The following is a 16,600-nucleotide window of genomic DNA, read 5'->3' on the forward strand; positions in this document are numbered from 1 at the left end:
TCATCTGAAGGCCAACTCGCCTAAAGCAAGTTACCCTGAGGGTCCAAAAGCACTACCTACTGCTTCTGTATTCCTGATCCACTCGGTGTGAAGAGAAGTGCTCACTGTTAACACTCTTAATATGTCACACTCTTAATTCATACTAAATCTCCACTTTTTGATTTTGATTTTCTTGTAACAGATGATTATAAGGCAGTAGGTGTTGGTTGGTGTATATGATAATTCTATCTCGGTCGTGTCACAAAAATCCTTTACCCAGTTTGAAGAAATCTTACACACACTGAACATAGTATCATCCTGCTCATCTATTACATGTGTCAGGTCTGTCTGGTGTGTAGCTCGCCTCTATGCTTATTTATATAGACACTGTTTGTTAATGTCACTATAATGATCGTCTGTTTTCTTTTATTTATGGTCAGAGATGAACAAAAGGTCACTGTGTATTCCTTCATACAAACACTATGGTATGGATGACACCACTGAAGTCTCTTCCTATGAAAGCCACAGAAATCATGCAATCATGGAAAAAAAAAGACAGCATCAGAAAACAAAACCTTAAATAAACACTGCGATTTTTATTTTTATTAACATTATAATTGCCTATTTTGAAATGTAACAAATACAGAGCTTCAGCAGATGGGAAGTGCTTTGTAAATCTGTCTGATCAAATTATAAAAATGACCCAAAAAATTATTCCTGAGATGCCAAAAGAAAGAGAATGCCAAAGAAATTGAATCACATGCCCTTTGTGTTATATATGGCGGCCAAATTCTGACTCAAACATTGACTATTCCATTTGTACAGAAATTGCATTGATACAGTGACATCAGTGCAGGACATCACAAACTACTGCTTATATTTATTTATATTTGAACAAATAGCAGTTTGTGAAGTCCTGCTGTCAAAGCAACATAAACAGGCAGTTCTGTCAAAAAGATTTGAAGTTGAAGAGTTGACGAGTGGAGTATCAAACCACTAATCATAATGCAAAATTAGTTTAGTTTATTTCACATTAGTTACTTACAGGTTGGACCAGGGTTTCTCCAGTCTGTATATAAAGAACAATATTATAACAAAAAAAAAATCTTTGCTATGAAAAATAAAATAAATATAAAGTATTGTATCCAAGCTATGTGCCAAAATTTTGTAACAGACATATAATCATGATTTACACACTCGGTAAATCTCAGTGTGTGTTTCATTATTTTGATGTTTTAGAGCGTAACATGCTGCAGCTAGAAGGGCAGAAATAAAATTGGGGAGTTAGAGAGTTTTCAGGTGTGTTAAAGATCATTTCACCTCATATATTACAGGCCCAATTACAGGTTATGCCTGAACTGAGGGAAATTTCATAGCTTTTCAAAAAGCTACACTCCACAGCACCTGCAAACATTTGGGCCGTGATGAACCTCCTAATGATGGAGCCCAAAGACATCAGCGGCACCTGTGCTGTCATCACAACAATCTGCACTCAGCTAAATAAAGATCTGATAGCATGGAAAAATAGGAATTGATGAAAGAAATCTTGTAATTTTTCTTGTAGTTTTCTTCAGTATTTAAATTCATGGGTCAGAGAACTCTGAAGTCCATTTATAGGCCATATTACAAATCTCAACCTGGTTTACTCACAAATCTACAGCTTTGTCATGCCTATAGAAATCAACAAGATACAGTAAGAAAATCAACTATAGCACGCATAAGCAAATTATAATTAAAACAAAAATGAAAATGAGATGGCTTCAATATATATACCAGATGCAGCAGACCTACAGAGAGATGAGATTATTGTATGCAGGCATGTTTAGTCTACAAAAAGAAATCTTGAAAAGATGCTCCATCAAAACAACCTGATATTAACCTCAAATGCAAAGACAGACAGGGTGAAAACAGGCATTATAGTTTACTGTGCATCTCTCATTATCACAGCAACATCTGTGATTCCTTCCTAAATTAGAAGTCAGTCTAGACTGGTCTATATATGTATATATAGAGTACTATGCAAAAGTCTTAAGCACCCTATTTTTTTTTTTAGTACAAACTTTGTTATAGATTTTTATTTTTATGACTTCTACTTTATTGGGTCAGTACAAAAATTTAGATTTCCAAACATTTGTTTTCCAGCACAAAATTAAATGTTACGCAAATATATTTGTATGTCAGTAAAGAAAGCAGGATATTATATATTACATATTACCACTTTTCAAACAAAAAAAACATAATGAAGGCTGCTGGGTTTTGCTGCAAATATAAGAAGCAAGTACGACATTCAAAGTCTCTGGAAGAACTGTGGCTGGTTCTGCAAGATGCTCAATAAAACTTACCAGATATTTTCCTTATAAAACTGCGCAAATTGTACCTGAGACTATTTAAAAAAAAACAAAACAAAACAAAACAAAAAAAAACATCATACCAAGTATTGACTTTGTTTCATTTATTACTGTTTACTGCTCTTTATAGTATTTTTTTAAATGTAGAAACATCTTTGCTCTCCAGCATTTCTTTGCATATGCCTAAGACTTTTGCACAGTACTGTATATATATATATATATATATATATATATATATATATATATATATATATGCAAAACAGTCGCATGTATCATTTCTTTCCTAATACTTGTTTATGCCTCCCCTCACCTTAACAAAAGCACCAATCCTGTCAGGTAAGAAGGCCACCATTGTCTTTTTTTTTAGACCACTCTTTTACTAACTGTGTGCGCACTTCTGCTACAATTTGTCAGGACCTACAGTATGGCAGTGTTTCAGCTGATGTTCTAAACAATCCCTCAGGTTCATCCCTTTGTTTAAACTTTCAAAACCCACTGAACTGTCTAAAGTGACACACCAACAAATTCAGCCACTTCCTTGACGGGTGTCCTTTTGTCATATCAAATGTTTTCGCCACTCCCTCCCTGTGCCATCTTTTTACACAACACTCTCACAGAGTCTGGCCAACGACTGATGGTCGGTTTGCAACCTATTGATACTGTACAATAAGGTCATGCTGTTGCTGGATGGGAAGCATTTTTTTTTGTATGGGGAGATTATATGGATGAGGCATGAAGCTGGAAATATAAGATTTGAGCCTGCTTGTATGTTGTATGCTAGGAATTCAATAAAAGCCATTTTTATCAATTCTACTGCTTTATCTTCTGTCATTTCCCCAGCATTAATAATTCTCTTTCTACACAAGAAACTGACAGTGAGCTATCAATTCCTCAAGTCCAATAACTATAGTATGCACTCTGACCAATGATATATTAAGGGTTTGAATTAAGTGCTAAATTTCCACTTTTCAACACTACCTTATTTTGCAGCATCTATTATCAGTCCTCACAGGCATATTTAACCGCTATTTCCTCTTTTCATACCTAGGTTATATTTCAACTTTTACTATAAGATCTGAAATAAAATCAACACATCAAAATGTTCCTTTTTTATATACCAAATGTAATACTTGTACAGTATATACACCTTATGCTGAAATTAAACTGTGTAAAAAAGATGCTTGTTAAGAATCCCCATGGACCAAAAACAAACAAACAAACAAACAAACAAAAAAAAGAGAAACCATAATTTTAATTAATGTGAATAATAGGCTCATATACAAACTTCTTGATATGTGGGGTCCCAATGTCTGACAACAATTTTCACTATTTACTACATTAAGCAGATGTAATATACAGCCTTATTAACAAGGGCGCCTATTTATTACAGAAATCCAAAAGAAGGAATAGGAAAAGAAAAAGACGTAGACTATTTCAAAAAACACTGCAATCATTCATCAATGTCAGATGAGATATAATGACCATAATATATGTTTTACATCATGTTCACTGATGTACAAAAGTTCAGATTAATTTCAGTGATGTTTCCGAATCGTCACATACTGCCATAATCAGTGTGTGTTATCTAACAGTCACTCTTTAACTCTGTGAGTCCAAACTCTCTTGTGCTTCTACATTGAATTTATTTATCAGATGAAGATGTTGAAAGGAGAAAAAGCTGACACTAAATTGCATGGAACACCATCATGACTTTCTGGACTGATTATTATTATGTTTGAACATTGTCACAAAGTTTAGACAAAGAGCCTGTTACACTTAGTTTGTGTTCCTGTAATTGAATATGACTGATAATTTATAATTTAAAATATTCATGATTGATGTTCATGTAAACTGCAGAGGTGGGTACATAGCAATAAACATATGTCCATGGCAATGCAGTGATTGATTACGTTCACATTACAGGATGAAAAAAAAATTTTTTTTTTGTGCCTACATGTGACACAGGTCTGTTTTTCATAAGCTGCATGAATGTAAAAATCAGCAACACTATTCAGATCTATTTTTCAAGTAACTATGCACTAAATATCAGTCCAATATCACTGAAATGTCCTATCCGATAGTTTGTTGAGTGTCTAGTGATAGTTGGTTGGCACTATAAGGTGATAGTATTCTCATAAATATTTATCAGCAAGCAGCTGCTGAGAGACTACAGTCTATACAGAGTTTGTTGAAGGCATACTTATTAGTAGGAAATGTATATTCTGTTGCTAAAAGTGGTGACATATTTAGAAATCCATTCTGATTCCTGACACTCAACTGACAGATTGTTGGTGGTTTGTTTGTCTGTTAAGATAAAATTACTCAAAATCTGATCTTTTTAATATCCTTATGTATTTGGGCCACTTTCATATGTGGCTCCAGATACAAATGGATACAAATCTCTGCTGAGTTTCCCAAAATCACTGCATATGGAACATCTGCCAACATCTCTGTGAATGAGATGTTACCATATAAATGATAGTATGAAGTTTTAGAACGAGTACATTAATATAAACCTTTGATTTGTATTACAGCCAGCACTATTGTTAGAGATACTCTTATAGAAAATTAATCAACACTTTCTGTCTAATCAGATTTGAGCATTCATAAGCACTGTGGTATAAGATGATTTTAACGTATTCTTTTGGGAAACCAGAGGAAAACTGTCATATTATATTATGTATCATCTACAGCTATTTTTGCCTTTCACATATATAGTCTCTTTTTATAATGTTGGACTGCTTTAAAAATGTGATTTTTTTGCTGAATCATGCATGTGTGATATATATATTTTTTAACATGTGTGCCTACTAGTCTTTTCCAAGCCAGAAATCTGTTCATTTAAATGACAAGCAGATGTGAATAGTTGAGGGATTGAGCATAAAAGTCTGTAATGTGAACATAGCCATTGTATCCTGTAGTGTGAGTGAGACAGTGCAGGAATATACAGATGATCCAGAGACACAGTATTTCACATAGACACAGCAACTTGATGAATATAGAAAAAAAATGGAAACTTCATTAAAGTCACTGGTGTGTCCTCAGCCTACAACCCCTGGCCTTCTACCATACTAGCTATTTTTCTGATGATGTAAAACATGGGAGTATTTAATTATGCTTCATGACCCTTGAACTATCATATAGGCTTCTTGCCAATATCTACATTTCAGGTACAAATACTGGTTAATACGAGTGTGAGCTATCAGTCTGATTGCGTAAATCTTCACTCACACTATGGAACACACACTAATCACTGATCAGCAGTTTTCTGTAAGTTAAAACGGGTATCAGCTACTTTTCTTAAGAAAATGATTTCCTATATATTTTTTTAATTGAAGAAAAATTACAACAATGTTGGAATGGACTGTAAAGAGTAAAAAGAAACAAAAATACATATATACATTAGAGATGATACTGCGTTTGTAATAGTGCTGAAGATAAAAAAGCGAGCAGCCAATCCTAAAAGACTCGACCCAACTGAAGGCATCGACTAAAACCTCAGATGGATGTCTGTATATTATATTGAGGCACTGTGAGAAAGTGATGGTGGAGGACTTCTGAAAGAAATTGAAGTGAAGTATTGAATTGTATTCAGGTGGTTTGGCCAACGATTCACTTTTTTACAGACACAATGTGAACAATTTGACTAATAAAAAAAGGCAAAGATCATCAGCAGCTATATCTGGAAAAAGTAGCAGGTGAAATTCAGGACAAGCTGATAAAAGAAAAAAAAAAACACAGATGCAATTAAAAAGTGCAAAGAACATAGGACATGAGTAAAGAAGAAACTTCCACTGCTGCCAGACAAGGTTCCTACATGGAGCAGGGAATGAGAGAGAGAGAGAGAGATAGAGAGAGAGATAGAGATAGAGAGAGAGAGAGAGAGGCGAGTGGAGCGCAGTCTAAATGAAGTACTCCTTCTTTTCCTCTGTGTGTGCGTGGTTACCATCTGCGTTGATAATGGCTGTGTCTGCATCGGGGGCATCGTCCGCTCCTTTGGCCTCGTTTGTCAAATATGTGCCTGGTCCAGTAAAAATGGCATTGTTCAAATTCAACAAATTTAATCCACTCGTCTTTTGCCATAGCTTATCACTAATAAAATTTTCAGTGCATCATACAAAAACTATATGAAAAAAGTTTGTGTACACCTGACCATCACACCCATACGTGCTTATTGAACATCTCATTCCAGATTAGTCCCCCTTTGCTGTTATAATAACCTCCATTCTTCTGGGAAGACTTTCCACTAGATTTTGGAGCATGGCTGTGGGATTTGTGCTCATTCAGCCACAAGAGCAATAGTGAGGTCAGGCACTGATGTTGGGCGAGAAGGCCTTGGGGGCACTCAGCATCCAAATCATCCCAAAGGTGTTCAGTGGGGTTGAGGTCATGGCTCTGTGCAGGTCACTCAATTTCTTCCACTACAATCTCAGCAAAACATGCCTTCATGTCCTCACTTTGTGTACAGGGGCATTGTTATGCTGGAACGTGTTTGGGCCCCTTAGTTCCAGCAAAGGGAAAGACATTCTATACAGTTGTGTGTTTCAACTTTGTGGCAACAACTTCAGGTTAAGGTCAGGTGTCTGCAAACTTTTGGCCATATAGTGTATTTTTTCTAATTAGTTACTTACAAAAATGGATTGGTTTTTAAAGCTTTAGTTATTTATGGAATTAAAAAAAAATATTTTGGGAATTTTACCTTTATGTCGTGCCAGATATCGGCCCAGAACGATGATTAAGCAAAGGGTGACAAAGACAACAACAGCCACTACTCCACCAATCAGAGCGTGATCTGGAACATGCTGTCCCAAAGCATTAGGATCTGGAGAGGGAGACAGAGACAGAGAGAGAGAGAGAGAGAGAAAGAAAGCTTTTTAGAGTGAAGAAACGGAAACACAACTAGCTGGAAAAAAGGGAACTATTTAAAATCCCCAATGAGGAAAGTTGGGAAAGCTCTAAGCTTACAAAAGAGAGAATTGAATTGAGATATTCTTATCCATACTCTGAAGAAACAGGATAAAGTAAATGTTATTTACTCCTCTGACAGTCGCTGCACTATGTCTCTTCAGTCTTACTTTGGACTGGCCAAGCTTGTGCTAAGATTTGAAAGTAAGATTTGGATTTGAAATGATGAATGAAAAGAAAAGCACTCTAACACTCATCTGTGTGTTGCAGGGCTTTAGAGCAGGAGTGAACAGAAACAGAGAAAACATAAGAATAAGAACATATTTAACAAATTCTAGGTCACCTGATTATGATAGGACTGGTACATACTCAGATAGAGACAGATCAAACAGTGTAACATGGATAATTATAAACAGAGCAAGACCTGCTGTACAAAAGTGACAGACTGAACACACTGCATGTAAATGAAAACTTCTATACAGAACCCAAAAATGTTCAGTGTCTTATAGCACTAGTGGAATAGTGGAATGCTCTTGGTGTAATACAAATTTAAAAGGTTCATCAGAGTGTAGAGGAGAACAGATTGTTCGCTTTTTAACTTTTCATATCCTATTTATTATAATATCATTTTATTTTACGTAGGTTATGTCATGAAGTAGCTGTTTAGACAGAGAGATAGTAACTGTTTACATCCGTATACACATACACATTTGCAGGAAAAAAGAGAGAAGGAAAGAGACATTACCTTCAAGCTCTTTGTGGTGGCTTAGTGTTTAAGGCTTTTGACTTACAGCACATAACCCTTAACCTTCAGCCCCTTTGCATCCTACATCGATCGTAAGTTGCTTTTTTTTTTTTTAAGCATCAACCAAATGAGCACATGCACTGGATTATGTATTATTTTACTATGTAAGCTATTACAGTACTTTACTGTAAATATGGTTACAGTCGTCTACTGTAAATTTTTACTGCACTTTATTGGCAATCCTGTTGCCAGTAAATAACTGTAAAATTTACATTAGTCAAATTTACATTACATTTACATTACATAGTCTAACTTTACAGAACCTACTATAGTAATATTCTCAGCCAGCATAAAAGCATCCGCTAATGTGAGTCTTTATCAGCGCACATGATAAAACAGGTGTAAAATATCAGTTCAACAGCCCATGAACAATAGTGTGGCTGAGGAATGAAGGCTGGTTATAAATGGGAGTTATTATCACAGTAGGGAGTTATTAAGAATAAAATTCAGATGTAGCTGCATTATTAGTCTTACTCTTTCTCTCTCTCAGTCTCTCTCCTTTTCTAACCCCATTTTCCTCCCAATTTGGTCATTTCTTAATTCATGCCAACTGCCAATGAGTGAAGGCTTCCTCCAAGACATGTGTGAATGCTTGAGTGAATGCAGTGAAGCATGAGTGAATGCTTCCTCCAAGACATGTGGACACTGTCACAAAGCATCTTTACAGAAATAACGCCAAAGGTAACGGTAGCAAATAAAAACACCCTGAGACAATATGAGACTCAACCAAACTCAAAAGGGAACCCATCCTCATCTGGGTGACACCAGATAGTGTGATTGTAAATAATTTCCTTTCTAAAATTTTGATTGACAGGGGAGAGTAACATCCTCCCTTCCACACAGAGAGCAGCCAAATTCTCTTGAACTCTGTGGCTGTGGCATTATTGGCTCTCTCCTCAACATCGGTTGTGATGTAAAATAGTGCCTATAGTGTACATCCTCCTTGTTTACATACAGAAAAAGCTGTCCCGATTTAGCATACCCACTTTGTCATATCAGATAAAATTCATCTCAAGGGCACTTACACCTGCGTTAAAGTCATTCGCACAGCCCCATGTTTGAGAGTGATATCTCAGTAGTGACGAGGACAGGGACAGGCACCTCATGCATGTGCTTCGGGGTTGTCATAATTGGATATCTTCAGTGCTTGCTCTATTTATATCAGCAGCCAATGAGGCCAGCGTGATGAGAGCCTTCCTGGGGCAAGTCTATTGACACGGCAAACTCTTTGTGGAGCCCAGCAGATGATAACGATATGAAAAGTAATTTCTACAGCCAGGCAGATTTGATATGGCCAACGCAGGGCATTTCATTATGTCCTGCTCTGTTTAGGGGAATTGGCTGTTAAAGCAGGAAATGTGCTAGTTTAATATATGAATCTCCACCTCTACGCCTGTCCATCTGTGTCTGACTGGTTAAACCAATCAGTGATCTCTTTCATAGTTGTGGTGGGCTTGGCTTAGCTATGAGAAGAAGACAGCGATGCATTCTTCTTCCTCTTGAGCACATTGTTGTTAAATAATGTATGTTTCATAATGGTTTAACAATATACCATATGCAAATTTCCCCTTCATATGCATTTAACATTCTGGGCTAGTTGTACATACATGAGGAGGCACAGCAAAAAAATGGGACATGATGTGGCCACAAAATGCACTCCCAATGTGTCTGATATTAACATTCAATTTCCTAAAGCTCTACCTCATCACGCAAACTGCACTTATTACCACCTACTACATGTGCTCCATGTGAACCGCTGTGAAATGCTGGAAATGGTCAATCATCAAAAAGCTTTGGGCTAAACTGAAAATGGACATTCAATAACAAAAGCTGAAGCTCTAAAGCTCTTTTAAAATGAAGAACAAGTGTTTGTGATGTGTATGTGCTGTAAATCAAGTTGCCAGGTGTGTGACAAATTCAGCCCAAAAGATAAGTAAAACAACCAAATCCAAACCCTAACATGTATACCACAAAATGACATGTGGTTTTGAAAGGCAGATGAAATTGTACACAAAACTAACCATTGCCTAGACTTTAGTAAACTGAAAGGATTGTATAATGAGAAGAGAGAGAAGAGCACTTTGCGTGTTGCCATGTACCTTGCACATAAACTGTGCACTTAGGCTTCAATTTTGTAAATAACATGCAAAGTTTTTCAGGCGCAGTTAAATCCTAACTGTGTCTAAAACCAGGACCTTTGTACATCTGGGCCTCACTGCCTCCTCCACTGACTGTGTGACTATATGTTTTATAAGTTGAATAAATTTCAAGTTCTGACAGCGACTCCTTGCCAGTGGCATGGCAAGAGATTTGGAAGCTTCCTTTCCAGAGGGAAGATACAAGCAGCAAAATAAAAGATGCTGACGCGAACCAAAACATCAGAGTGGCGAGAACCTGAGCCACTCTCTGCGACTCTCTGAGACTCTCTTCCTATTAGGAGAGTTCAAGGTTAAGATGAATATTTATGCCACATTGTAATTCAGCATCTGAAGAGCAAGGATTGTGCTATCTAGGATTACCCGTGCAGTCGTCCAGGATTAACGCTGCATCTGTGATGTATTCGGATGAATGCTGCAGTTAGAAACGTATACACACGAATAAGCAATGTGTGTGTGTGTGTGTGACCCTGTGCTGATCTTCTTTCCTTAGGTGAGCTATCGAGTGTTTCTGATGAGAAAGTGCTGAGCCGCAGAGCTTCACCTACTCAGCACAATAAAACTCTTATTAACATGCAGAAAGGGACACTCCTATTCTCCCTCTGATGAACACATGCACGTCTATAAACTTTCAGGTGATCAGTGATGTGTTACTCGATATAAGGGTATAGAGGAACACAGTTGGCTGCATGTAGTCAAAACACCACCTTATCTCTGTTTAAAAGTCAATGCAAAAGTCTAAGTGAAACCTAACATTTCTGACCTATCTGTCGTTGCCTATATGAAATGTGTGCAAAGAATCTAATAAATAGGTAAGCAGGATTGTTTTGGTTTGGTTCTTCTGTATGTTATATGATGGCAACAGAATCTAAACAAATTAACTAACTGACAAAAGCACTGTAATGGAAAGACCAACTTCTTAGTTCATGAGCTCATTTGGATTTAATTATTATTTGATTTAACACTGGACTTTAAGCTTCCATCTGTGAGGCCATAAATCCAACAGTATAGCAGTAAGAGTCAAAGCCCTCGGACTACAGTGTCGTCAAAGCCCACTATATCTAATGCTGTGCTCTTATAATTGTTTTAGAAAATGACTACATATATAGTATAAACACTTTTTAACAGTTTGTAGTGCAGTATTTAGGGCAGTAATGCTTTAACTTGGTGATTTAAGCTCAAAAGTTATGTCTATATGTATGCAAACTGTATTCAGAGATTAAGCATGTTAACATGTGCTTTCATTTTTTGGGCAGAAAATCTGTGTGAATTCACACCTCTGAGGCTGGCAGATTTTTCTTGAGTAGAAGTGTCCGGGATAGGGTTTTTCAAATAGCATCTAGACCACTGCTTTAAACACAAGCATTTGCCTTTTAACCCCAGAAAAACTCCATCTGGGATAGGAAATGCACACTGAAAAAGCAAACAATATATTTTTTTTTTTGCACGTCAAATAAAATATGATGTAACATAAAAGCAAGAGACGGTTTTAAAGTGAAAAATAAAAAGGACTAATGCAATGATACTCTATATGAATGAGAAGATGGTAACCACTAAAATTGACACCTAATAGGATACTTAATAGTAAATATTGCCAGTATATTGCTGCATGAATAGTCCTAACTGTATTGATAACAAAGTTGGTTTAATTTAATAATATGGCTTCCATCCTCATTAGTCGGCAGCTTATAAAATAGCATCGAACCAATACATCATATTATAGTATATTTTATTTTTTCTATATCATGCTGAGCTACTTTTGCATGTAACTTTGTCTCTGCTTTCAAATATGTAATTGTAATGAAACGTACAGGACATAATTATTATGAAACAGTCCATGGATATGTAATCCCACAGGCCATGCCCAGCGAAGACAAGCATGCAGTGCATCACTGGAGTAAATAAATAAAATAAACAAAAGAAGATTATGACATTTGAGAAGAAGCAAGAGATGATTCAATAAAATCATTATAGCCCATTTTTTGCTGGAAGTTTGGCAGTGTGTATTTAATGTGAAGAGGTATGGCTGGGATAGAAGAGGCCTAGTGGATGTTATTTGTATTCCAGCACATTCACACATGAGTCATCAGAGGGATTTAACATCTGAAGAATCTGAGATCATACACTCTTCATCCATCCCCCCCAAATAAAAAGAAAGACAGACATGCATGAACATAGAGAAATATAAACTAGTGCTAGCCACCAGAGTGATTTACATGTCAGAGAATATCAAGCATTGATTTTAAAATGAATGCGTGCATCAGGGACCATGTTGGCCTCCTGGGTGGTTTAATTAGGCTTTCATAATAGATTACAGTTTTTAATTTGGGTTAAAAATCATGCGTGGTCTGAAGAGATTTGGAATAATTTAACCTATATATGAACATGGCAAATCCAACTGCTGGACACCAAGTGGTATCTTTATGATCCTAGTGTAGAGGCATTTCACCAAGTGTAATCACTAGGCACGACTGTCACTGACAGGCTGTGTGAATCTACACTCTGAACAAAAAAAAAAAAAATCAGCCCCAGACTCTATCTCATCTATCTCAATTTCTTACAAAGTGGTAAGATGCTGGTTAATAGAATAATAAGACAGTAAGGGTCCAAAGAAACATTATATCATCACTTTTAAATAAAATTACATTGTCAAATTCCAAACAAGATGAGACCATGACAAAATTAAGGTTGAAAATGTAGGGTTCATTCCAGAGAATTACTTAAAGTGACTCTTGCTATTAAAACATAATGAATGGAAGGACTATTAGTCCTAATTTCTATTCAGCTGCAAGTTTTAATGATTTCCCTTTTTCATCCTTTGCCTATTTTAAATTGTGGATATAATTCTTAGAACTATACGACTTAATATGGTAGGTCATCAGTAACTATACTGCAGGATTTAGCAAAGACCTTTACATTACATTTTAATTCCCCTTGTGCTCCACTGTGTTTGGAACAGCGGGCAGGGATAGCACTCTGTATGGCTGTCTCCATAATAATCTTCCCTGGAGAGACATGGCAGTCAACTTTGCCTTACATATTTTTAAACAAAGCTGGTTTTTTAGCATTGTCCTTTTGTGGAACCTCAGAGGAGCCATTTTTTTCCCCCACTGTGTCACTTTATTCTGCCCTTCTGTCAGGAACAGTGGAAAACTGGACTAAATCAATACGCAGCTAAAAATCCCTAATTCCTTACTGAGGATAAAAGCATTACATTTTCAAAGGTGTACTCTGAGTTACTTGACCTCTCTTATTTTCTTTAGGAAGCCTGTTCTCTCTGAGAAATCATCCAAATCCTCAGAGTGAAGTCAAAGCTGGTTGTGTTTAAGCTGCACACAGCGTGCAAAGACCTAGTCTTCCCACTGACCAGTCAGCACAGGTCCTCTGTAGAGGATCCCAATGCACTCGCATGCATATGTATAAAGCTCACCTGAGCTCTAGAGATAGTAGAGAAAAAGAGGACAAGGCACCATGTAGAGTCCTAATTGGATGAGCATAGCTCTCCAAGGTGAGCCATTCTGCCAGCCACTGAGGAACAAAACGCTTGAACTTGCAAATGGTGCTCGGAGGATTCCTCATTTGTTTGTGTCTCACTGGGAGCAGAGCCCATGAACAAGGGCGCGTCCAGCCTGCTGCTGTCAGCCCATTACACCCCTGTTGAGCATGCATGCTGTGTGCTCACTGAATATCTGCTCACCGCATGAAGATGCATATGTTTCAGCCTTATTTGGAGACGGAACACTGACCATGTGGAAACTGTCTGATTTAATCATTCTAGCCCAACATTAACGCCTCAATATCGCAAAACCAACCAAATTCTGAGGTCACTTTGATTGATGGAGCTGCCTCTACCATAGTCTGTAATTTTTACATTTCATAATAAGAGACAGGCAGCATGGCGGCATAGCAGTTTTGTCCCCAGGTCCCCGTTTTGATTCAGAGCTCGTGTTATTGTCTGTGCATGTTCACCTTTTGTCTGTGTGGGTTTCCTTTGGTTTCCTCCTACCTCCCAAAAACATGCCAGTAGTTGGACTGACTATGATAAATTGCCCCTAGTTGTGTATGTCTGTGTATGTTATCTTGCAATGCACCCATCAAGGGTGTATTCCCCTCTCACGTCCAGTTTTCCCGGGATATGCTCCGGATCCACAGCGATTCTAACCAGGATAAATTAGTTGCTGAAAGTGAGTGAGTAAATAAGACACACTGATTGGCTGTGATGCAACCTACCAGAGTTGAAAGATCCCCCAAAAAAATCACAAACTAAATCACAAAGATGGTGGATGGAAACCCCCGTCACTATCCAGTTGCTGAAATATACCGTATATATATTGTATATTGTGTATATATATATGACACTCACAGACACACACATACACACACACATACAGTATACAGTGATGGCTGGTCACCATACTGAGTGGGAGGGCTAAACAAGTTTACCCTAGCGTTGTCTCTCAAAGCAGGGGGTCTCATAATACTATTATGCATACGCATAGGAACACAGTCATTGAAAGACAGATAGACAACAAGATTCATGATTCCTAGTTTTTAAAGTCAAGTCTGTAATCATGCTGTATCCAAATAGCAATTACAGTAAAAAGAAAAACTACACTTCTGTGTAGTCCCAGGTTCTGTAGTTCCATCATGTAATTTTTACTTTGATTGGACAATGTTTGCTTAGTGTACTTATACTAGTTTCTCCAAAGTCATTTTCAAAATCAGTGACTGGGAAAGTAATCTACCTAGTTCATGTTTATCACATCTGCTACTGTATTTCAGAAGTGTCTTCTCAATCAGTACTAATGACATGTTATTGATGTGTCAGCCAAGTGTGTTTAAATAAATTAGCCCCAGTGCACCAAAATAATCTAGGGCATTTCACTATATGCAGTGTACAGTGTAGATAGAAGTCTCTACTTCATACCGTTCTGTGGATTTGTAGTTACGACTGGCAAAATTCCAAAATAATCCACATTAAGTCATTTGTTAAGAGCAAAAACTTTTGCCATATTTTTATGTAATTTTCCCTTAAAATAGAGCAAGTGCTATGCCATTTAAACTATTTAAACTATATGTTGTATGTACATATACAGTATACAGTATACACAAAGTGAAAGAACAACTAACACACCAGGTAGCAGAGCAAACTAAATTCAAATTTACGCAGCAGATTGATGACACACTGAGGCTCTCTAGTTAGCCTAATGTCTGTAGTTTCACAAGGAACAAACTGCATCCTTTTCACTTTAAATTTTGAACGAGCAATGGTTTAAAGACAATTGGGATTTTATTCACCGGCAGAATGGTGGGGTGATAAGGTTAACAAAGGATATAAATCCTGTTATTATAGGACTCTATTAGCATAGAACTGTCATTTTGCTGTTGCACATAGACTGTAACACCTAAAAATACTTGTACTGCAGTTTCATAAGTTCTTCCTTTGCAGCTATGTTATCCAGTAAAAAAACAATGCATGGCTATAAAAACTAGGACCAAATTTGACAGCTTGAAATAAAGTTTTGTTGCAATTACACAGCTTTTGGTTTGTGTTTTGTTTTCCTCCCATATTTTCTGTCCTATTATGTCCCTAGCTAATGAACCCGAAGCCTGCCCTCCCTGAATGAGATGGATTTGCACTTTCTCTTCTGCCCACCCTGAGACAAAAGGCATGACCAATCACTATGTCTGTGGAAGTGCCTCAGTGGGATGATAATGCTTTGGGGGTGTGAGATAGGGCGGACACGCACTGATTATGAAAAGTGAGCTGTAAATATTTAAAAAATTCCCTGAAACCCAAGAACTTTATTCAACCTTTCAGCTTCATAAGGTCACGGCTAATTTGCAAGCCATAAAAATGCATTTGGCAGATTTAACGCGGATGAGAGCTGCTCTGATGACATCGTTTGGGCCTGGCGCTTCTGTGCGGAAGAGTTATTATGCTCATTAAGCCTGACTGCCCGCTGCTGAAATCCCACCATTGATCGCAGACGCTGAGATGGGCGGCTAATGCACCGAGGGAAATAAGTGCAGTTAACACTCTAGACCTTTCATGGTACAGCAGCTATAAAGGGCTGCTTTGCTATGCAGGCTAGAGACTGGTAGACTGAAAGAAATAGCTAAAATGGCATAACATGCCTTAGAACGACTTTCTTTAAGTACAAAGAACTTCTGCTTAACATGACAACAGAAGAAAGAGAGATAGTTTAGTGCTAAATGATGCAATATCAGTTGCCGAAAGTAATTTCTATCAGTGCGTGCCCAGATTCTGATGCAAACCAGCTGCCAAACCTACAGAGTTTCAGGGTTAGCTGGATGCCATTCTGCCTGCTGCACTGTGCCTCTTGTGCAACTCAATGAATAGGAAGACTTTCAAACGACCTCAGGCAGAGGCCAAAGGGAGAACA

The 16,600-nt window shown here is 37.3% G+C and overlaps 1 protein-coding gene across 2 annotated transcripts in view; it reads right to left on the reverse strand.

Moving 5' to 3' along the window:
- Positions 1-3,561: 3,561 nt before the first annotated feature.
- The window catches only part of cadm2a (cell adhesion molecule 2a), a 340,430-nt gene continuing 327,391 nt past the window's right edge, over positions 3,562-16,600 (reverse strand). For both annotated transcript variants that reach the window (XM_026942062.3, XM_026942061.3), the window contains 2 exons: positions 7,027-7,149; positions 3,562-6,348 (listed from right to left, as the gene is read on the reverse strand). In XM_026942062.3, the coding sequence (XP_026797863.1) occupies positions 6,230-6,348; positions 7,027-7,149 (242 nt within the window). In that variant the 3' untranslated portion in view covers positions 3,562-6,229. The remainder of the gene's footprint in view (positions 6,349-7,026; positions 7,150-16,600) is intronic.

This window comes from Pangasianodon hypophthalmus, chromosome 17 (assembly GCF_027358585.1).
Source record: "Pangasianodon hypophthalmus isolate fPanHyp1 chromosome 17, fPanHyp1.pri, whole genome shotgun sequence".
Taxonomy (NCBI): domain Eukaryota; kingdom Metazoa; phylum Chordata; class Actinopteri; order Siluriformes; family Pangasiidae; genus Pangasianodon; species Pangasianodon hypophthalmus.